Source organism: Drosophila suzukii (assembly GCF_043229965.1).
Source record: "Drosophila suzukii chromosome 2 unlocalized genomic scaffold, CBGP_Dsuzu_IsoJpt1.0 scf_2c, whole genome shotgun sequence".
Lineage (NCBI taxonomy): Eukaryota > Metazoa > Arthropoda > Insecta > Diptera > Drosophilidae > Drosophila > Drosophila suzukii.
The window spans coordinates 33,102,552-33,126,211 of NW_027255896.1; the positions used below are offsets into that span (position 1 = coordinate 33,102,552).

The following is a 23,660-nucleotide window of genomic DNA, read 5'->3' on the forward strand; positions in this document are numbered from 1 at the left end:
ATGTTATCTTTATGATCCGTACGATTTCTATTGTTTATGATAACCTTATTATGTAAATTCTCCTTAACTACTTGTTTTTTATATCTAGAGTTAAGCTTATTCCTTTCCCCATGTTTTTTTTCATAAATGACTTTCCCTACGAGATAGTCCTTTTCTTTTCTACCTTTGTTGTGAGAGCTTAACATTTTCTCTTGTGCCTGTTTTAATAACTGTGGAACAGTTCGATTTTATTGTATAATATATCGTACGGTCGTTGGTTGGTAATGGAATGTATAGTCATGTTATACTTCTGAGCTGCTCTAATTATAACTTCAGAATAATCAACTAAGTTAAGTTCATCTTTGATGCAACGAGCAATTTCAGTAAGGGTTGAATGAGCCCTTTCTATTTGTCCATTGGACGTACTATGGCGAGGATCTGCGAAATACAATATAAATTAATACCGCATCTTTGTGCGAAGGATTTAAATTGTGTTGATGAAAAACTAGGCTCGTTATCCATCATTAAAGTCTTAGCAAGTGGAAAATGTTGCAATATTTCTGATATTTTGGTTTCTATGTTGAGTTTATTTTGAATCTCCTTTACAACTAAGTATTTTGAATATGAATCAATACAAGTAATGAACATTAAATTCTGAGCGTAAAAAATGTCGATATGCAAATTTTCTCCTTCTTTATTTGGGATGGGTGCTTGACCAATAGGAATTAGTACAGGGTGTCTATTATATTGGTTGCTATTACAAATTGTACAGTTCTTTATGTACTCCTGGAGTTTTTTGTTCAAATTTGGCCAATAGTATAGTCTGTTAATTTGCTTGTAATTTTCGTCCAATCCCCTGTGTGCTCTACAATGAGTTTCTTCTATTATTAATGCTCTGTCTTCAGGATTTTCTACATTTTTGTATATCAAATTCTATTATATGTCTGGTATTTCCGAATATATTGACCATCTCATGTATTGTATACCTCCCCGTTGCTATTAGTAATTGTTGCTTAAACTGGTTTAAGGGTTTGCGGGTTTCTTGTATAACATTCTCAAAACTACTCTCTGCAGAATGCTGAGTGTTTTGATCTGAGACCGACTCGTTACTGTCCGTTAGGTTGTTAATTTGAATTCTTTATAGGGCGTCAGTAACTACGTTGGTAGATCCTGGTTTATAAATTATTTTGGGAGAGTAGCTTTCAATGAATGAGTACCATCTTTTCATCTCGATGTTTGGATTTTTTTGAGATATCGAGAAAGACAGTGGTTGGTGATCTGTATAGATTTCTATGTTATTAACGCCGTATAAATAGTTTCGCAAATTTTTAAATGCCCAAACTATTGCTAAAAGTTCTTTCTTATTGGTGGCATATACTTGTTCGGCTTTAGTTAGAGTTTTTGAAATGAAGGTTATTGGTTATTGGGAAGAACAGCACCAATAGCTAGATCGGACGCATCGGTCGTTAAAGTGAATTTTTTATTATAATCAGGTTGTACCAATTCGATTTGTGCAATTAAATTATCTTTGAGCTCGTTAAAAGCTCTTACAGCTGAATCGTCCAACTGTATGGAAGTTTTACGTGATGCTTTTTTAGATACTTTGCCGTTTTGGCCTTCTAAATATTTTGTTAAAGGTTTAGATATCTTTGCGTAATTTTGCACAAATTTTCTGTAATATCCTCTAAGGCCTAGGAAGTTTCTAAGCTCTCGAATAATTTTAGGGATCGGATATTTTACAATTGTAGAAATTTTTCGGGATCGGTTTTGATCACATTGTGAGAAACAACGTAACCGAGAAAGTTTGTTTCTAGTTTAAAGAACTTTGATTTTTCAATCGAAATTTTCATGTTTGCGTTCAGCAAAATTTTAATAATGACAATTAAGTCTTTGTAATGTTGCTCCATTGTTTTTGAAAATATAATTATGTCATCCATATAAACATGACATGTTTTACCCACTTGTTCTCTCAAAATATCGTCCATCGCTCGTTGGAATATTCTAGAAGCGTTTGTCAAACCGAAAGACATTCTTAGGAATTCGTATTTCCCATTATTTATTGAAAATGAGGTTTTTTGACTGTCAGGTTCGTTCATGAGAATCTGATGAAATCCAGATTCCAAGTCATTTGTTGAAAAGTATTTGGCCTTTCCCAGATTAGATAAAATCACTGAAGGGTCCTGCATTGGATACCTATCAGGTATAGTATTTTCAGTAAGTTTTTTATAGTCAATTACGAGTCTTAGTTTTGGAGTTCCATCTTCGTTGAAACCCTTTTTTGGTACCACTAGTACAGGGGAATTATAAGGACTTCTACTTGGCCTTATAATTTCTTCTTTTAGCATTCGACTTATTTCAGAATTTACAAAATCTGAAGCTGATAGAGCATAAGCGTATTGTTTGCTGTAAATGGCCCTATAATTTACGGTGTTTATTTCACCGCGTATATCTGTCCTAAAAGGAATCTGCATATTTATTTTTGAATGGTCTTCATTGATAATATATAATATTTCATTCTCCAGATCTTTTCTTTGATCTGCAGATAATATTTTTATGTTGTTTATTTTTTGATTGTCGGATAGTTCAACGACGGCGTGTTCAGAATTTTTAAATTCCAAACTTTTATTTTTGTCGGATATTTCAACGACGGCGTGTTCAGGATTTGTATATCCCAAACTAAATTCGCTTTGATTACCCATTTCAGATTTGGATCTGAATTGAGCCTTTTCATCAAAGTATTTTTTTAATATAAATTCTTTTAATGGAAGAATGGTGTTTTCTTCTGTTAAAGAATGTTGGTTTAAATTGTTTCCGTTGTCATAATTTAATTTTTCTTCTATTCCGTTATATTTAATAACTCCCTTAGCTGTATCAATCACAGCTCCTATTTTTTTCAATAGGTTATAGCCGATCAGTAGATCTGAGTCTAGCCCTTCTATTTCATAAAAAGTATATCGCGTATCAAAAATAGTTATCATATGATAATATTTAATTATTGAATATCCATTCACTGTGGATACTCTTTTGTATATTGGAAGCTCGTTCTTATTTTTATAAACTCCTGTTCTAATATAACACGAGGTTGCCCCAGTGTCAATTAATATTTTTAATTTTTTATTTATTTTCGGGTCATTTCTAAATAAGTAGGGTAAGCCTACTCCTGACTTTTGTCTAAAAAATTGTTCTCCTCAATATTATTTAATCGCATAGTTTTGTTTGCCGGTTGGTTAACCGTACCTGTTGGTTCTCTTTTGTTCTGAGGATTATTTTGCTGAGTTGTTAGTGTCTCTGGCTTTTTATTTTGATTCCATTTATTCTGATTATAGTTGTTGTTACCATAATTGTTATAACCCTGATTGTACTTTGGCCTATTCTGAATCTGTAAGGATTCATCTACGTCCATCGGTTCTGGCTTGCTTTGCTGAGCTTTATTGGAATTCCATTGATTATGGGAATTATATTGTGGGTTATACTGTCTACCCTGATTCCAATTAAGATTTTTATTTTGATTATAATTGTTTCTTTTCTGGCTATCGGGTTGATTAAACCTCAAGTTGTTAGTATTCCTTTGATTACTATTATGGTTATTATGGTTACTTTGCTTGGGTCTATTATTTGAGCTTTGGTACCCGAATAAATTTGACTCATAACTCCTGCGCTGTGATGATGTGAAATTGTTAGCGAATTGGGCCCTCAAATTATTGCTTTCTAGTTCTTGTACTATTACCATAGCGTTCGGTAAGCCTGGCGGATTCATAGAAAATATGACATCTGAGATATGGCCGTTGAGGCCAGTTATGAATACTCTTAGAGCTGTCTTTTTGTGTTTTTCGTTCATTTCAGCAGTTAAAGGCTTATTTCTGCCGTAAGTCATAATGGTTTTATTTATTAGAAGCGTTAGTTTTTTATTAACTAACCCATAATATTCCATTATGGACAGTTTCCCTTGACTTAGTACTTTTAAGTCTTGCTCAATTATATGGATTGGACGTTTGTCGCTAAAAACAAAGTCCAACCTTGCCATTATGGCGTCAAAATTGAATACCGTTCCATTGTGTGTTAGGGCATCGTTTGCTGTGCCAGTAATTTGGTTCCTCAAGATCGATAATGCAGAAAAGAACCTTTCGCTACCTCTAGCATATTGTCCCATGGCTATTTCTGGTGATTCCCTCCAACTCACATATGTGTCTTCTTCTCCTTTAAATTCCCTGACTGATTTCATAATTTCAAAGGAAGTTTCACACTTAATATTTGGGTCAATGACTTCTACTTGAAAATTTTCAACCTTTTTTATATTTGGATTTAGTTGTGCTTTTAAACTCACGATCTCATTCCTTAAGGGATTCAATTCATTATTTACAATATGTGCAATTAATTCGCTCACTTTGTTATTAGCTTGGCTGCTAGAAGCCATTGCAGGTTGTGGTAGGGGCATGGTGAGAATTCTTTCAAAATCGTTTATGAGGTCTTCCACCTTGTTTGATTTTATTTAAATTTTTCTGCTTATAGTACTTAAATAGAATATAAAAAATAAACAGTGGATTTAGTGTGATATCGTCTGTTTTCTTTTGGTGATCCTGCTGGGGTCGTCCTTCTTGGTTGATTTTAGCGAGGGATGGCCCTCAGCTCTTCCTTCAATTTATTTTTTGTGGTCGTCAATTTTTAGCGAGGGATGGCCCTCAGCTCTTCCTTCTATTTAATTTCTGGTCGTCACTGTTTAGCGAGGAATTGCCCTCAGCTCTTCCTTCTTGTTGGATTTGATATTTGAATTTGTAATTGTTTTTGAATTTTGTTTTTCAGTTGTTTTTTTGTATCAGCTTTCACAGTTTTTAAATTTTTTGTATCAGCTTTTACTTTCACAGTTTTTAAATTTTTTGTTTAACTTTGTAAAATGTTTGGTTTTATTTTTTGAGACCGTTTAGTTTTTTTGTTAAACCGAAGGTTTATTATGTCGATTACTAATTAGCAGATTGTTGTTAGTAAAAGGGGATTATTTCATTTATTAATTTCCTCCTTTTATTTTCAACACAAACTTTTTTGTCGGTTGGGTTTTTATTAGACCACGCAAGTTCCTTTTCACTTTAAAACCGTTGGTTATTTATTTTAAAGCTTTATTTAGAACAAATTAGGCGTGACCCCACGTTGGGCGCCAATTAATAACTTCACTCGTGAATTTATAAAAAAAATTTATTTTTATTTTTTATTCACTAAGTTACACTTTACAACATTTCTTTAGTATCGACTTTTATTTTTGGCGGTTCACAATTAACTTCTTATACAACCGATCTTCTCGGATGCAAAAACGGACTGCCTGGCCAAGGGCCGCTTATCTGATAATCAAACCTCGGTTTAAGAGAATTGGGGAACTCGTTAAGAGTTGGACTCAAGAGAGTCGGGAAATCGGATGATCTAATTCTCTGTTCAACTGCCAAACGGATTACGCTGCAGTTTTGGGGCTCGCCGGGTGTTGACCGGATGCTTGTGTTTACATTAGCTGGACCCAGCTTAGTTTATGTTAGGAGGACTGCGGCGCAATTGAATCTTAATAATGAACTTCGATTGAATTGGGGGAGCTAATTGAGATTCTGTGGGAACGCTGAGTAAGGGGATCCCAGCTAAGAATTGTTTACAGGAAATTGTTTACGACTTGGGTAAAGCGGCTGGGAGCTCGAGCTGGAAAGCGTTCTCAGCTAAGAATTGTATATGAAGAGTTTGTTTATAAATTGGGTAAAGAGGCTGGGATCATGAGCTGGATAACTTGCATGCGGTGGAGTGCTGGTATTATTTTCCCTGGATAAAATAATTTTTACGGAGTAGATACCAAATACCAAAAAAAATTCTAAAAAGTTTGATGGTTAAATAAAACACAATGACCAAAAAAATTTCACGTCGGCTGGTGTAATTTTTATTTTATTATTTTTAACCGGATGGCCGACGGAAAACTTTAATAAGTGGGAACGGGATGGTGTAATTAAAATTGTGTGTGTAAATATTTATGTAAGTTATGGCCAGTCATGGCCAGAGAGCGGAGGATTCTCCACGGTATTACCTAGTCAGGTTCTGCTGTATTGTGGTTACTGTCGCTGTCGGTTTGACGATGCTGTCGCTGCGTCGCTGACGTTGTCTCTGCTGCTGCATCGCTGCTGCTGCGTCACTGCTGGTCCCATAGCTTAGCGGCTGCATTACTGCAACCATTTGAAATTTTAGCTGCTTGTATGTTTGGTGTCGTTGCGTGGCCCAGAGGGGTAAGGGCAATGGGCCCTAGTTGACCGAGAGGGGTGATGAGAGAGATGCGGTGTCGGTTATCGTGGTCGAGAGGGGGTGATGGGAAGGGGGCGCTTGGCCGGTGTTAACTCCTCCCCACCACAAGATCTGTGTCCCACAGATTATTAGGCCTTGGTTGCGGATTCCAGGGTGCCTTGCGCTTCCAGGTTCGCAAGCGGGTTCCGCAGCTTAGGGATTCCTTTGGTTGACGTTATCTTCATCCACACGAGGTACACCGCTGTCATGATCGAGAGAGCTATGACTAATTCTATGGAGAAGGATATCAAAATGACTGATAATTTTTTCAGGTTCTCATACTGAATTTGTGGACATATTTCAGTGATAGCTCATAGCCCGTAGTATTTATCTGGGTTAGCACGGCTGGCATTGCCATCAGATGTGTTGACGAGTAGCTGCTGTAGTTCCGGTCGCCGATTGTGATCGTTTCGTTGTCAAAGTGCACGACGTATGAGCCTTCTAAGTAGTGCTTCTTGACCGGAGTGGATACTGTTCCATTGAAGTTTGTCAAAAAAATTGTGCCGTCATCGATGAGCTCCACTGTTTCCAGGTTGGTCCTCAGGTAGTCATATTCGGTTTGGCCACCTTTCAATAGTCTGGGTATGCAACTGTCCTCCTCCAATTTAAGTTTTTGAGTTTTGATAAGGGAGGCTGTCCACCTCCGCCAACATCATGTTGATCTCGTCTTGATCCAAGAGATTCGTGTTGACCACTCCAGTCTTTCCTAGTTGGCAGGCTCTCAGTATCTCGTTGACCTGGTCCGCTTTATAATTGCCTTGTGGAGAAGGGCCGTCGACACGAGGAAGTCCCCGTCTATTGCGTTGACTCTCCCGATAACATCGTTCAGCTTCTGGAGCGATTCGTGCGTTGAGTCAAACAACTTTGTGTTGATTCGAATCTGCTGATTGTTGTTCCTTTGAATGTTTGATGTCCACCTGTCCTCCTCTTTTAAGATGACGTTCCAATCCGATTTGTCCGGTAATCCCGCTACCCACTTCCAGGCTGATCATAGCGTCGATTGAGCGTTGTCTCCGTGCGCGAGATTCCTTCCGAAGCGTGCTGCAGATAGTGGCCAACAGATAGTGGCGCTAAAATGTTGATCGGTGATTACCATAGCCTCAGGCGGAGGTCCACGCTATAAAAGAAGCACTAACCTGTTTAGGAAACTTTAGCCTCCAGAGAGGACACCTAAACATTTATAGTGACAGCCAAGCGGCTATTAAATCGATCTACTCGACAAACACCAACTCCCGTTCAATAGCAGACTGTCGCAGATCTCTCCACGAGATAGCAAATCAGTTTACTATCAGCCTAATATGGGTTCCGGGTCACCGGGACATCGTAGGCAACTGCATAGCAGACGAATTAGCCAGGCAGGGCACCACCAAGCCTCTCCTCCCAGGAGAGGAGAATGTCGGTATACCCATGGCTACTTGCAAGCTAAACATAAAAAACTACGTCAACACGCTAGCCAACACCCATTGGAAAAACGCACCACAGTGTTGCATCTCTCACCAGACATGGCCTGTGATAAACAACAAAAAACCTCGGAGGTACTCAAACTCAGACGCACAGAGTGTGACATGTTGATTCGAGCTCTTACAGGCCACTGGCTTATTGGCGCACATGCCGGCAGGCTAAAAGCCCCGCAAAATGATTTCTGCAGAAGCTGTAGGGATGAGGAAGAAGTGGAAACGGTAGAACACCTTCTCTGCTTCTGCCCAGACTGAAACACTTAAGAAGCCCCTTCATCGACGATCTTACCGAAATATCGGATATTAATCTCATAAACGTAAGTGCCTTTATTAAAACTTCCGGGTGGAAGACATGCTGATCAGCTTAACAAAGGCTGAAACTACTAGAAACGGGACCCTAGAGAAGGAAAAACCAGATCATGCGGTATCACAATGGACCCAATGGACCCTAACCTAACCATAGCCTCATTTGTTACCTGAGTTGCTGCATGAGGCCTAGATTGAAAACGTGAGCCAGTTTGAATACGCCATTGGTCCTCCAGAGGCTCCCTTGTTTTAAGGGGACAACCGGTGCATCACATTTGAAAATATGGAGGGTTGTCGCCACGTAGTTTGTAGACGCGCTTGTAGCGTCAGAAGAGGATTAAATGTACATGAAATTGTAGATTCTTATAGACAATTTACTATTCGTCTTAATCTTAATGTTCGTTTTGGTGTTTTTTTGTGTATATTACTATTATTTTCGTATTGTTATTATTTTTATATTATCATTATTTTTGTGTTATCGTTATTATACCCGTTACTCGTAGAGTAAAAGGGTATACTAGATTCGTCGGAAAGTATGTAACAGGCAGAAGGAAGCGTTTCCGACCCCACAAAGTATATATATTCTTGATCAGGATCACTAGCCGAGTCGATCTAGCCATGTCCGTCTGTCCGTCTGTCCGTCTGTGCGTCCGTCCGTCTGTCCGTCTGTCCGTCTGTCTGTCCGTCCGGATGAACGCTGAGATCTCGGAAACTATGGGAGCTAGGCTATTGAGATTTGGCGTGCAGATTCCAGAGCTTCTTACGCAGCGCAAGTTTGTTTCAGCACAGTGCCACGCCCACTCTAACGCCCACAAACCGCCCAAAACTGTGGCTCCTACAGTTTTAATGCTAGAATAAAAATTTTAACTGAAATGTATTGTTCTCATCAATACCTATCGATTGACCCAAAAAAAAGTTTGCCACGCCCACTTTAACGCCCACAAACCGCGAAAACCTGTGACGCCCACAATTTTCATGCTAGATAAAAAACTTTAACTGAAATGTATTGGTCTTGTCGATACCTATCGATTGATCCAAAAAAAAATTGCCACGCCCACTCTAATGCCCATAACGCTTAAATCTGTATACCGCCGGTAGGTGGCGCATTTTAATCTCGCTTTGCTGCTTGCATATCTCCATTTAGCTGAGTAACGGGTATCTGATAGTCGAGGTACTCGACTATAGCGTTCTTCCTTGTTTTTTTATTATTATTACTTGTGTATTTATTTTTATTAGTGTATAGCTATTACTAAAAGAATTTATTGTTCCCCTTTTCTAAGGGGTTTATATTTTTCATTTCAATGAGTGTTTATCTTAGACTAGTACTTTCTTAATTATATTTGGGAGGATATTAAACGGTTTTTTTTTATTGTGTTTGGGGGAGGTTATGAGTTAGTGCAACGTTCAGAACGCATTTCCCTTTATGGTTTTAGATGAATTTGTATATTGTAGAGAGATAAGATATTCTGTCGCTAGCCTCCCATACCACATGTGTCGAATAATTTACTTTTCTTTTAATTGTAGGTTTGTTCCCAAATTTTAATTTCTTAAGTGTGATTTGTGAAAGATTTTTCCCGACCTTGTTTTGATAGTGACCCTTCGGTCATCATGAACCTCTTCTGCCTTGAATCGTTGTTTTTCCTTGGTTTTTATTTGTTTATTGGCGACATACACTGTGTCACCTTGTTCATAGGAAATTGGTTAGAGTTTGCTTGTGTTCGATGAGACCTCGAATGTCCTCATGAGTTTCTTGTTTAAAATCTGATAATCCGTCTAGTAGTGTCTCGCGAAGATGGATTGCTGATTTTGATTGCAAGGGAAAAAGTTTAGCAAATTGAGAGAATTTGTCGATGCAACTCAGGTATATTTTTTTCTCCAATGTGAAAACGTCGATATGAAGTATCTCACATGGGTAGTTTGGAATAGGGGTTACAAGGTGGTTTACTTGGGTGCCTGTCGTACTTACGCAATTTGCAAGTGGTGCAGGATGACAGTTGTGTGCCAATAATACTAGCCATCCTGGGGAAGTAATACTTTTCAAGAATTTGAATACGGACCTCTTTTGACTTCATATGAGTTCTGCGATGCTCTTTCTCGATGACTTCGCAAATTTATTCTTCATCCGTAATATCCTCTTCTAAGCGCTGTGTTATACAGATTTTATACAATAAAAAAAATAAAAAATAAATTATTTGAACAGGTTTGGAAGAGTTGTAGGTAATTATCCGGGATTTTAATTCCATTGATTACTGAAGGTTTCAAGTATTTCTTTAGTGAGTTTAGAAGGGTTGAAGGGGTGTGATCATTAAGTGGAATTGAGTGGCGCACATACCCAGGATGTGGGTGCCCACACGAATAATCGGACAGATCTAAATAAAAAATCAATTGATTCCGGTAGGCGTTAATCGGGGCTTCAACGTGGGGAATAAAAAAAAGAGGCGTCTTGAAGAGCGCTATGAGCCGTAGCTATGGAATCCGACTCGGAGGCGGTATCATTGTCAGAGCCCAGTTGATTAACATACGTTGTAACTCTTGAAAGGGTATCGGCCACTATATTTGACATCCCTGGTTTGAATATTAATTCGCAATTGTACTCCTCAATACGGGACTTCCAGCGTTTTAACTTAGCGTTAAAGTTTCTATTGCCCAGTGCAAATGTTAAAGGCTGGTGATCAGTGTAAATCTTAATAGATCCAGCACCATACAAATTCTAATATTTCTACTAAGCTTATGTAAGTAGGCTGTTTGTCTTTGAATTCGCTTATGTCGCTGCTATCCAGGATAGCCGGGCTTACGATGTTAAGTTTCGCTAGGGCTAGGCCCATCAAAATATTTTCTAAGTCTGTAATAACAATTCTGTTGTTTGCTAAAATAATTTCTAAAAGGTGTGTCTCTTCATCTCTGTCTACCTTTTGAATTTGGTTCATAGAATTGGTAAGTGCATTTAAACGTTTTTGAAATTTAATATTCAACTCAGATTGTCCTCCCTCAGCGATAATTAGTTGTTCTTGGTTAAACTTTATTTGCTCCCAATCTTTAAAGTCGTGAGTTCCTGCAATGACATTAAGTGCTGTTTCCATTAAGTTAATGCTCCTAGTATCCCTGTGGTAAACCTTAAGGGTAGCAACTAATTTACGAATGTGTCCTAAATCAGTGGTTATTACCCGAGTCCTGTGATCATTCGCGAAGGTCTTTGTCATTGCTTCCATCTGGTCCGCATAGTCCTCGTACGATGTTAAGTTCGTTGAATGTCGTAGGTATCCGTAACTATCCCAAATTACAATGTCACCGTCCACTATGGGGATGTAGTCTGTTTTCGTGTAGTTGTTAAGTTTGACTGTCGCGTTCGTCATGGCAGCCGTTAGCGTAAGTAGTAAGAAGTACTACCTACCACCCTCCCCTTAATGAGAACTGTCGTCCCAAGGTCTGCCTCAATTACTTCTTCTGAGCATCATCTGAGTTTATTCCCCAAGCGTTTATTTGATTTCAAGAAAACTTTGTAGCCGACCTGATATTTTTTATAAATTATTATACCCGTTACTCGTAGAGTAAAAGGGTATACTAGATTCGTCGGAAAGTATGTAACAGGCAGAAGGAAGCGTTTCCGACCCCATAAAGTATATATATTCTTGATCAGGATCACTAGCCGAGTCGATCTAGCCATGTCCGTCTGTCCGTCTGTCCGTCTGTCCGTCTGTCCGTCTGTCCGTATGAACGCTGAGATCTCGGAAACTATGAGAGTTACAATACTGGGATTAGGCACGCAGATTCCTGAGATTCCTGCGCAGCGCAAGTTTGTTTCAGTAGAGTGCCACGCCCACTCTAACGCCCACAAACCGCCCAAAACTGTGGCTCCTACAGTTTTGATGCTAGAATAAAAATTTTAACTGTAATGTAATGTTCTCATCAATACCTATCGATTGACCTAAAAAAAAGTTTGCCACGCCCACTTTAACGCCCACAAACCGCGAAAACCTGTGACGCCCACAATTTTTATGCTAGATAAAAAATTTTAACTGGAATGTATTCGTCTCGTCATTACCTATCGATTGACTCAAAAAAAAGTTTGCCACGCCCACTTTAACGCCCACAAACCGCAAAAACCTGTGACGCCCACAATTTTCATGCTAGATACAAAATTGTAACTGAAATCTATTGGTCTCGTCGATACCTATCGATTGATCCAAAAAAAAATTTGCCACGCCCACTCTAACGCCCATAACGCTTAAATCTGTATACCGCCGGTAGGTGGCGCATTTTAATCTCGCTTTGCTGCTTGCATATCTCCATTTAGCTGAGTAACGGGTATCTGATAGTCGAGGTACTCGACTATAGCGTTCTTCCTTGTGTTTTTGTTTATCTGGTCTAAACTTTGCTCCTGGGCCTGCTGAATTTTTGGGCTTATCTATGTCTTAAGTTCTGCAGAATTAGAGTGTATTATTTCTATAGGCGTTATGTTAGTCACTGAGTGGATGGTTCTATTGTATTTTGTTGTGGCTTTTTTACTTTTAAGGCAACGCTCTATTTCAGCAAGGGTGCTGTGAAATCTTTCGACCTGTCCGTTCGAGGTGTTGTGAATTGGGGGTGAATTTCAGGTGCAAATATTAAAATTATTAAGTAGAATTGATTTTATCGTTTCGGAGTTAAATGACCTCTCGTTGTCAAAGTAAATAATTTTTGTGTTTGGAAAAAAATGTATTACATTTTATATTGGGGCTTTTACATCAACGATGGCCCTTGAGGTTATTTTCTGCACTATAGCGAATTTGGAAAATTTGTCAATACATGTCAGAAAAAGATTTCCATCCGTTGAGATTATGTCGATGTGAAGAATTTCCATTGCGTAAGAGGGCATTGGTGCTTGGCCGACCGTCTGTTTGATGGGGTGGCGGCTGTACTTGGCCATGGAACAGATTTTACAATTTAAAGTAACTTCTGATGCTGGCCTGAGCATTTTTGGAAAAAAAAATTTCCGTAAAATTTGTTTTACATTTTTCTGAGCAGCACGGTAACTATGATTTCTTTTTGTTCACAAAGCTTTTTGAATACTTACATGTTGTGCTTGGGAATAACTCGATTATCTTATCCTGAACAAAAGCTAGGACTGGAAGGGAGCAATGTATCGCATTTACTACCTCCGGATTAATTACATCTTGAATCGTATTAATCAGGCTATTGCGGTCTGAGAACTTTATTATGTGTCTCATTTTGGTTTTAAATAAGATAAAGTTATCTACAGACGATCTGTTTCCTTCCTCGATTATAATCAGATTTCGGAAGCAGTTTACCAGGTTGTCGGTCGTGTCAATGGTGTAGGAAAGCGGTTGCTCGCTATGTATCGTAGCCCCGTCCGATTCTGGGGTGTCTTGTAAGACGTTAATGTTTTGGCGAGACAACGCGTCCGCTACAAGGTTATCTTTGCCTGGCTTGTAAATTACTTTTGGTCCGTGATCATCGATAATACCTTTCCAGCGTTTTAGTTTCGCATTGGGACTTTTATCAGACACAGCGAACGTTAACGGCTGGTGATCAGTATAAATGTGTAAATCATTTACTCCGTATAAGTAGTTGTGGAGGTTTCTCAGGGACCAGACTATGGCAAGTAGCTCCCGTTTGTTTGTTGCGAAGTTTTTTCGTTATCACGTAACGTGCGAGATATCATGGTAATGGGGCGTCCCCCTTGGGATAATACCACCCTCAGACCAAGACCTGAAGCGTCCGTTGTTAAATCAAACGGCTTCGTAAAGTCAGGGTATGACAGTAGGACATCTTCTGATGCTGAAATGCGTCCCTCTGTTGCTTAGTCATTTCGATATCAATTTTCCTCGATTGATACTTGCTTACTTTTCTATTTTCCCCTTTTAGCATTCCTGTAGGGGTCCCGCTATTGATGCAAAACCTTTAATAAGGCATCTATAGTAACTAGCTAAACCCAAAAAGGATCGGAGATGGAAAAGGGTTTTTGGTAGGGGAAATTCCTTGATAGCTGTTAACAAATTAGACGCCAGAAGTGTAACTGTTTAAATTGATTTTTATTTGTATTCACCGAACATTCTATATAATTTAGTACAATCAATTTCGATGCGCTGTGGTTGCGTTGGTAGGAAAAATTTGACTGACTGTAGCTGGGTATATTACTACAAGAATAGGCTGAATTAAGTCGTAAACACGTTACCGTAAGAGATGAATGGAAAAGTACTGACCGAGGCAATGCATTTGGCAAAGCTCTTGCATGTACATACGATTAAGCTGGGCTTCATGCGCGTGTATGTGTAAATAGATAACACAGGCGAGCGAGAGATAAAGTTTACAAGAATAAATGTATAGGGTGTCTGGTTCCCCAACATACCGCCCCCCCTGAACGGCTTTTCAGCAAAGGGGCAAGATCGCCAATTTGGTAATTGGCCGCTTGAAGACTCCTTGGGCGGTTTTGACGGTAACAACTCGGACCTTGTCGTCTTGTCCGGCGTGTACCTCCTGGATACGTCCTAGAATCCATTTCGATGGAGGTAGATTTGGTTCCTTAAGCACTACCAGTGTGTCGACCTTCAAATTATCGTCTTCCAGTTGCCATTTGGTGCGCTCGTGCAGAGAGGTTAGGTACTCCATATGCCAGCGTTTCCAAAAGCCTTGGACCATTGCTTGTAGTTGAGTCCATCGTTCCAAGCGGTTGATAGGGACGTCTAGACGGGATGGCTCCGGTAAGGCAGTATAGGGAGTGCCAGTCAAAAAATGGGCCGGAGTAAGCGGATCCAAAGTAGAATCCCCTGATGAGCAAAGAGGGCGGGAATTAAGTAAGGCTTCAATCTGTATTACAACTGTAGACAATTCCTCGAAGGTTAGGGCTGACGATCCCATTATTCTTTTCATATGTAGCTTGATGGACCGAACTCCGGCTTCCCATATTCCCCCGAAGTGTGGGGCAGAAGGCGGTATGAAGTGCCACAGGATTCCTTCGTTGGCGAAGAAGTTTGCTAAGTTCTCATCCTTGCGTTGCTCCATGGCTAGCAGCCGCATTTCGTCGAGTACTCGTTTGCTGCCATGAAAGGTGGTACCGTTGTCTGAGTAGAGATCAGTTGGTTTAGATCGCCGAGCAATGAATCGTTGGAAAGCCGCAATAAAGGCCTTGGTTGTTAAATCGGTGACTGCTTCGATGTGGAGAGCCTTCGTTGTTAGACAAACGAATACTGCGAACCATGCCTTTCCGATCACTGGTGTGCGCCCAGTTGAACCTTTAATTGAAATTGGCCCGGCATAATCCAAGCCGGTATGTTGAAAGAAACGGCTGGCTTGAACCCGCGGTACAGGTAGCTCTCCCATGATCTGGCTACTTGTGCTCTTGCGTTGGAGAAAACAGCGTTTACATTGAAAGACAGTCTTTCGGACGATATTTCGTGCACCCAGGATCCAGTACTGTTGTCGAAGATTTGTGAACGTGGCGTCCACTCCAGTGTGAAGATTCGTCACATGAGAATGTCGTACCAGGAGCTCGGCGACTGGAGAACTCTTTGGAGTTATAACCGGGTGCTTGGCGTTGTAGTTAAGGGTCGACCTCTCGATTCGTCCGCCAACTCGCACTAGTCCGTCCTTATCCAGAAATGGAGAAAACCGGATCAGCGGCGATTTTGCATGAAGCTGGCGTCCGTTTTCTAGCTGCGTATACTCTCTTTGAAAGGCCTTTCGTTGGATGTGACGAAGAAGTTGGTTTCGTGCTGCCTGCAGTTCCGTTGATGTTAGGTACTCAGAATAAGGCCTGTGCTGCAAACGAAGACGATGAATAAAGCGATAACAATAGCTAGTTACCCTTATGAGCCGAGTCCAGGATGAGATCTTGTTGATGAGCAACTCGTCCATACTTTCGTCAGGAAGGCTATGTAGAGTTGTTGGCTTGGCTGGACGTTCCTCTGCTCTGGCCTCCAAATGTGTATCAACTCGGAACTTGCTAGTAGACAGAGGCCATTCGTATTGTGGCAAGGCCATCCAGGATGGGCCTTTCCACCAAAGTTCGTGGTCAAGAAGCTTAGATGGGTGAAGTCCCCTGGATGCGCAGTCGGCAGGATTATCCTCGGAGCGGACATGGCTCCAGCAGCTACGTGGGTATTCGCTCAGTATCTCAGCCGTTCTGTTGCAGACGTATATGTTCCAATTCCGTGGTGGTGCGGACAGCCAGTGTAGCACGATCTCCGAATCTGTCCAGCAGATCGTGTTGTTAACAGGAATAGTTAACGACGCTTTAACAATAGTGAGCAGCCGTGTCAGGAGTAGGGCAGCGTTCAATTCCAGGCGTGGAATTGAGACTGATTTTATTGGAGCCACACGTGTTTTGGCGGCTACGAGATTTATGTGGAACTTCCCATCCGATGCTACTCGACTATAAACAACAACACCGTACGCGTGCATGGATGCGTCTGCGAATCCGTGCAGTTGGATGTGTTGGTAGGGTGCAGCAATATACCGAGGTACTTGGCATTTTGTCAGCGACGAGAAATCCTCTACTAATGCCCTCCAGCGTGCATTCAGGGCTTCAGGAATAGGTTCGTCCCAGTGTATTACAGCGGTCCAACTTTCTTGGAAGATGAGCTTGAGAAGCACGGTGGTAGGCGCTGCAATCCCGAGTGGGTCATAGATCTTGGAAAGTTGCGATAATAGTTCTCGTTTCGTGGGGACAATGCTGAGATCGAATTCTGTAGGTTTGACGAACATTACATCACGACCTGGATTCCACTGAATTCCAAGGACCTTGACGGGCGATTCCATGGGTGAACCTTTGGTGAGCTGTATTGGGTCATAACATCGATCCTCTTCAGGTAATGATTGCAGAAGGTTCCAGCAGTTAGAGCTCCATTTCCGCAGTTTGAACTTCGCTTTTCCTAAGAGTCCAATCAGCTCCGTCTTTAGAACCAAAAGATCTTCTACCGAATCGCATCCAGTTGGGATATCGTCCACATAAGCATCTTGTGATAATGCTTGTGATGCGGCCGGGTACTCGAGGCGATGATCGTCAGCTAGTTGCTTCAAAACTCGAACGGCCAGAAATGGAGAGGGCGCTAGGCCGTACGTGACTGTTAACAGGCGAAAATGAAGCATAGGTTCATTCTCATTTTTGCGCCACACAATACGTTGAAAATTGGTGTGACGCCTAGAAACTTGAATCCCTCTAAACATCTTTTCAATATCTGCGCATAGAACATATCGGTGCTGCCGGAAACGTAGGCAAACCCCGAGCAAGTCCCGCTGAATCGGTGGTCCAATATGAAGTCTGTCGTTTAAGGAGATTCCAGAACTGTCTTTTCCAGATCCATCGAAGACCACCCGACATTTGGTCGTCAGGCTATCCTGCTTGATGACAGCGTGATGCGGTAGATAAACGCAAGTGTCAGGGTCGTCCATTACTTGGGCTGATGTCAGTTGTTCCATATGACCGCGTTGCAAGTAGTCATCCAAAAACTCCTCGTATTGTTTTTTGAGTTCCGGATGTCGACGAAACCGTCGCTCCAATGAGACTAGGCGGTTGGTGGCCTGGGGAAGAGTTGATTCGATAGGCGGGGCTCCGTCCTTGAAGGGATACTCGACGATATAGACCCCGTCTTCGGAGCGCGTGTGAGTGTTTGCGAAATGACTCTCTGTGGGATCACTGGAGTCCAAGAGAGATTGGTTAGGTTGCACATTGTCCATTTCCATGAACGATCGAACCATCGTGTCGAGATCCGCGTGATGGGTCACGGCCGGAGTGATGTGGTCGTCGCAGGCAGTGTACGAGCCTGCAATAATCCAACCAAAAATTGTATTGAGAGCGATGGGATAGTTCTTACCAAAATATTTTCTTTCTCCGGTATATAGAGACCATAGTTGATCAGATCCAACGATGACATCTATAGATCCAGGAGTGCAGAACGTCGGATCTGCTAAGGGAAGTGCTGAGATTTCCTTCCAGGTTGAAGATGATGTGTCAATAGTTTGCGCTGGAAGCGATGACGTTAGCGAGGACAAAATTAAGGAGTCCATCTCGATGATATGATCCGAATGCCGAGAGCGCAGCTTAAAGCGTGCGCGCCCTCGAGTATGACCGGCGTTGTTTGCGGCCAGACCAAGAATTGAAATTCGTGCATGCGTTCGATGCACGCCAATCCGCTGATCAAATGGTTCCGATGCCAAAGTAATGGTGGATCCCGTGTCTAAGAGCATTCTGCATTTTGTTGTATTTCCCCAAGCGTCGTCGACGTCTGCGAGAATGGTTGGCAATAGGGTTTGCGAACCTGCATACGGAATATTTTCCAGGGTATGATGAGTGTAATTGTTCCCCACAGGAGGAACGCTGCCTGATGGTGTCTCTTCGTGAGTGCGAAGTTTATTGTTTGTGCTGAATGATCTATCTCGGGGGGTTGAGGACAGATTGCCAGTGTTTACGCTAGGTGACTCATTAGGCTCTCCAGGTCGAAAAGGCTGCGGTGTGTCGTGGACCAATGTATGATGTTTGCGGCGGCAGACCCGGCATGTGTGTTTCGATGTGCAATTGCCGACCATGTGTGAAGCGCTGAGGCAGTTAAAACAGAGCTTTCTGGTTTTCAGGAATTCTCGGCGAGCTGCGATGTCCAGGGTTAGAAATTGGTCACACCTGTACAGTTGATGAGCCTGCTGGCAATATAAACACTTGTTGTCGTCGCGTCTCTGGTGGGCGTCAGCATGATGAGTAGCAGCCGATCGTCGAGCTTGAGGCGTGAGAAAGGTTAGAAATTGCTCGATGGTCACACTGGAATTTTCAGATTCTGCGCGCTGGGCCCATGACTGCCGAGTTTCAGGATCTAACTTTGATAATAATATAAATATTAACCAGGGATCTCGTTCATCGCACTTAAGTGCTCTTAACCCACGAATAACTTCATCTGCGCCGTCCACCAATTTACGCACAGTGCTGATGCTACTGGTTGTGGCACTAGGTAGCGTTAGAAAACTGTTCAGAAATGATCGGATAATAAGCGGTTTTTTGTTGTACCGCTTTTCCAACTTGTCCCAGGCTTCACTGTAGTTTTCATTGGTCACGGGAATATGTTTCACTAAAGCGAGTGCCTCGCCAGACAGGTATGATTTCAAATAGTGAAATCTTTGGCACTCAGTGAAATTCGTATTTGATGCAATCGATGCCGTGAACATGTCCGAAAAATGTTTCCAATCCTCATAATTTCCTGAAAAGGTTGGGAGCTTGATTCGCTCGAACTGAAAGTCCACATGGCTTCTGCGAGTAGTGTTGAATGATTGATCGGAAACAAGAAGAGTATTGTTAGCGACTTCAGCCTTTAAATCTTCAAGCGTATTACTGAGAATAGCATATGTAGCGTAGTGTTTTTCCTCGTATATATCAACGTCTTCAGCAGGGTCTTCCCAACCCTCTTCAGACTCGTAGGCGTACAAATCCTCCGTAAGTCGCACAAACCGCAAATAGTTGTCCTGTAGCTGGGCCAATCGCGCGACTAATGTCGGGATTGACTGAATATCTTCCACAAATTTCGTGGCATTGTTATGCGCACGAGTGATTTGGCTTTTGCAAAAGCCCCGCTGTTGAATCACACTCCGCATGACGATTGAGGTTTAGAGGACGGTTCTATACGATGCAGATATCTATAGATCACCGTTGACAAGTACTAATTTTAATTAAATGTCCCGAAAACAAACGCTTTCCTGGCTATCCGCGATCGAAGGACCAGTAATTTTATGTTAACAAATTAGACGCCAGAAGTGTAACTGTTTAAATTGATTTTTATTTGTATTCACCGAACATTCTATATAATTTAGTACAATCAATTTCGATGCGCTGTGGTTGCGTTGGTAGCAAAAATGTGACTGACTGTAGCTGGGTATATTACTACAAGAATAGGCTGAATTAAGTCGTAAACACGTTACCGTAAGAGATGAATGGAAAAGTACTGACCGAGGCAATGCATTTGGCAAAGCTCTTGCATGTACATACGATTAAGCTGCGCTTCATGCGCGTGTATGTGTAAATAGATAACACAGGCGAGCGAGAGATAAAGTTTACAAGAATAAATGTATAGGGTGTCTGGTTCCCCAACAATAGCCTTGACCTTTTCAGGTGATTTTTCTTGGGACACCCTCATGCCTGCTTGTAAGAGTTTCTCGAGAACCAAGTGAATATCATTAACATGGTCCTCCTTTGTCTGAGAAAAAATTATTACATCATCGACATACACGTTGCATGTCTATGAAATTTTTTCCCATAATACATCATCAATAGCCCTTTGAAAAATGCTCGGAGCATTTTTTAGGCTAATTTTCTGAAATCAATAACTAGTCGCTTCTTTTTTAACCCATTTTGGTCGGCTCCCTTTTTGTCGACGACCCAAGTTGGATTGTTGTACGGTGATCTAGATGGCCCTACGATGCCGTCCGCTAGAAGTTGTTTAACCTCTGCGTTCACAAATTCTGTCACGCCCATGGGGTGCGGGTATGACTTGGAGTACACCGGTTCCCCATCTGTTTTTATTGTGGCTATAGTGCTTATGTTAAACGTTAGAGCTTCGTCTGGGTCAGCGAACGCTTTAGACACTTTGTGGGACACTTTCGTCATCAATTTTGAAAAAATTAACGTTTTCTACTAAGAATTTTGCGAATAATCAAAACAGCCTACTTACATATTTTTATACCCGTTACTCGTAGAGTAACAGGGTATACTAGATTCGTCGGAAAGTATATAACAGACCGTCTGTCCGGATGAACGCTGAGATCTCGGAAACTATGGGAGCTAGGCTATTGAGATTTGGCGTGCAGATTTCTGAGCTTCTTACGCAGCTCAAGTTTGTTTCAGCAGAGTGCCACGCACACTCTAATGCCCACAAGCCGCCCAAAACAGTGGCTCCTACAGTTTTGATGCTAGAATACAAATTTTAACTGAAATGTATTGTGCTTATCAATACCTATCGATTGACCCAAAAAAAAGTTTACCAAGCCCACTTTAACGCCCACAAGCCGCCCATACCTGTGACGCCCACAATGTTCATGCTAGATAAAAAATTTTAACTGAAATGTATTGGTCTCGTCAAAACCTATCGATAGATCCAAAAAAAATTTGCCACGCCCTCTCTAACGCCCATAACGCTTAAATCTGTCTACCGCCGGTAGGTGGCGCATTTTAATCTCGCTTTGCTGCTTGCATATCTCCATTTCCCTATGGTCCCTTTAGCTGGGTAATGGGTATCTGATAGTGGAGGTACTCGACTATAGCGTTCGTCCTTGTTTGTTAGTGCAGCTGGTGTATTCCGATCTCTCGTGCGTGGCGAGGAGGCTGGTTGTTGGCGGAGACTGCTGCGGACGATTGCTATCCCTCGTGCGTGGCGAGGGGTAAAGAGGAGTGCTAGCAGCGACTCCGACTTCTGACGGCGACTGCAACTGCGACCTGCGACTGCGAGACTGCTGCGGACGATTACTATCCCTCGTGCGCGGCGAGGGGTAAAGAGGAGTGCTAGCAGCGACTCCGACTTCTGACGGCGACTGCAACTGCGACCTGCGACTGCGACGTCTGCTGATTTCTCGTGCGGGCGAGGGGTAATTTTTTTGAAAGTTTCTGGTTTAATTTTTTTCACACTTTTTATACCCGTTACTCGTAGAGTAAAAGGGTATACTAGATTCGTCGGAAAGTATGTAACAGGCAGAAGGAAGCGGTTCCGACCCCACAAAGTATACCACCAAAATGCAAGGTCAAAACAAATTCTGCTCGTGGGAACTGGGCGTGTTAACTTATATATATTCTTGATCAGCATCACTAGACGATTCGATCTAGCCATGTACCTCCGTACGTCCGTTTCTACCCAAACAAGTCTCTCAGTTTTAAAGCTATCGGGCTGAAACTTTCTCAAAAGTCTTATATCTTTTGCAGGTAGTATATAAGTCGGAACCAGCCGTTTCGACAACTATATCTTATAGCTCCCATAGGAATACCCTGAAAAAAAATGTTAAAAAATTAAATTTTTGGTGTTTTTTAACATATAACCTCCTTAGCTCGGAAATCACATTTTTTAATTCGTTTGGAATTTCTAATTAAATTATATCAAAATCGGAAGACTATATCATACAGCTGCCATAAGAACGATCGTAAAATCGGTGGAAGAGTAATATGAAACAAATTATAGCTTCGGCGTTTTTAAATATATAACCTCCTACACTTGAAAATAACATTTTTTAATTTGTTCTGAGTTTCGAATTTAATTTTATCACAATCGGACGACTGTATCATATAGCTGCCATAGGAACGATCGAAAATTGGTGGACAAATAATATGAAACAAATTATAGCTTCGGTGTTTTTTAACATATAACCTCCTACGCTTGGAAATAAGATTTTCCAATTAGTTCTGAATTTCGAATTTAATTGTATCAAAATCCGACGACTATATCATATAGCTGCCATAGGAGCGATCGGAAAATTGGTGGGAAAATTATATGAAACAAATTATATCTTCATTGTTTATTAGTATAAAACCTCCTAGGATTGGAAATAACATTTTTTAATTCGTTTTGAATTTCGAATTTAATTTTTTCAAAACTGGACGACTATATCATATAGCTGCCATAGGAGAATTATATGAAACAAATTATATGAAACATATTATCTTATACCATTGGGAATATAATTTTTTGTATTTTTCAATTTCATAATTATAACTGCAGGGGTATATAAACTTCGGCTTGCCGAAGTTAACTTTCTTTCTTGTTTAATATAAAACCTCCTAGGCTTGGACATAACATTTTTTTTATACCCTTGCAGAGGGTATATTGATTTCAGTCATAAGTTTGCAACGCAGTGAAGGGGATCGACTTTCCTACCCCATAAAGTATATATATTCTTGATCAGCATCACTAGACGAGTTGATCTAGCCATGTCCGTCTGTCCGTCCGTTTCTAGGCAAGCTAGTCTCTCAGTTTTTAAGCTATCAGGCTGAAACTTTCCCGAATGTCTTATATCTTTTGCAGGTAGAATATAAGTCGGAACCAGTCGGATCGGACAACTAAATCTTATAGCTCCCATAGTAATAATCGGAAAAAATCCTTAAAAAATTACATCTATATTGTTTTTTAACATATAACCTCCTAAGTAAAAGGGTATACTAGATTCGTCGGAAAGTATGTAGCAGACAGAAGGAAGCGTTTCCGATCCCATAAAGTATATATATTCTTGATCAGGATCACTAGCCGAGTCGATCTAGCCATGTCCGTCCGTCTGTCCGTCCGTCCGGATGAACGCTGAGATCTCGGAAACTATAAGAGCTAGGCTATTGAGATTTGGCATGCAGATTCTTGAGCTTCTTACGCAGCGCAAGTTTGTTTCAGCAGTGTGCCACTCCCACAAACCGCCCAAAACCGCGGCTATTACATTTTTGATGCTAGAGTAGATATGGAATTGGGATTTCAGATTTTTCGTAGCCTTGAGCGCAGCGCAAGTTTGTTACGCGAATATGCCACGCCCACTCCAACGCCCACAAGCCGCACAAACATGTGGCGTCCACAATTTGTATGCTAGATAAACAATTTGAAGTGAAATGTATTAGTCTCGTCAATACCTATCGATTACTCCTAAAAAAAAGTTTGCCACGCCCACTCTAACGCCCAC

General features: G+C 41.2%; 1 protein-coding gene across 1 annotated transcript; it reads right to left on the reverse strand.

The window, feature by feature from the left end:
* Positions 1-14,411: 14,411 nt before the first annotated feature.
* On the reverse strand, positions 14,412-19,616 carry LOC139354417 (uncharacterized). The gene has a single exon (XM_070998647.1). It carries the CDS (start codon positions 19,614-19,616, stop codon positions 14,412-14,414), a length of 5,205 nt encoding a protein of 1,734 aa, XP_070854748.1.
* Between the last annotated feature and the right edge of the window lie 4,044 nt (positions 19,617-23,660).

What these genes read in the sequence shown, in the direction of transcription:
- LOC139354417 (XM_070998647.1), bottom strand. Translation starts at nt 19,616, where the DNA reads ATGCGGAGTGTGATTCAACAGCGGGGCTTTTGCAAAAGCCAAATCACT.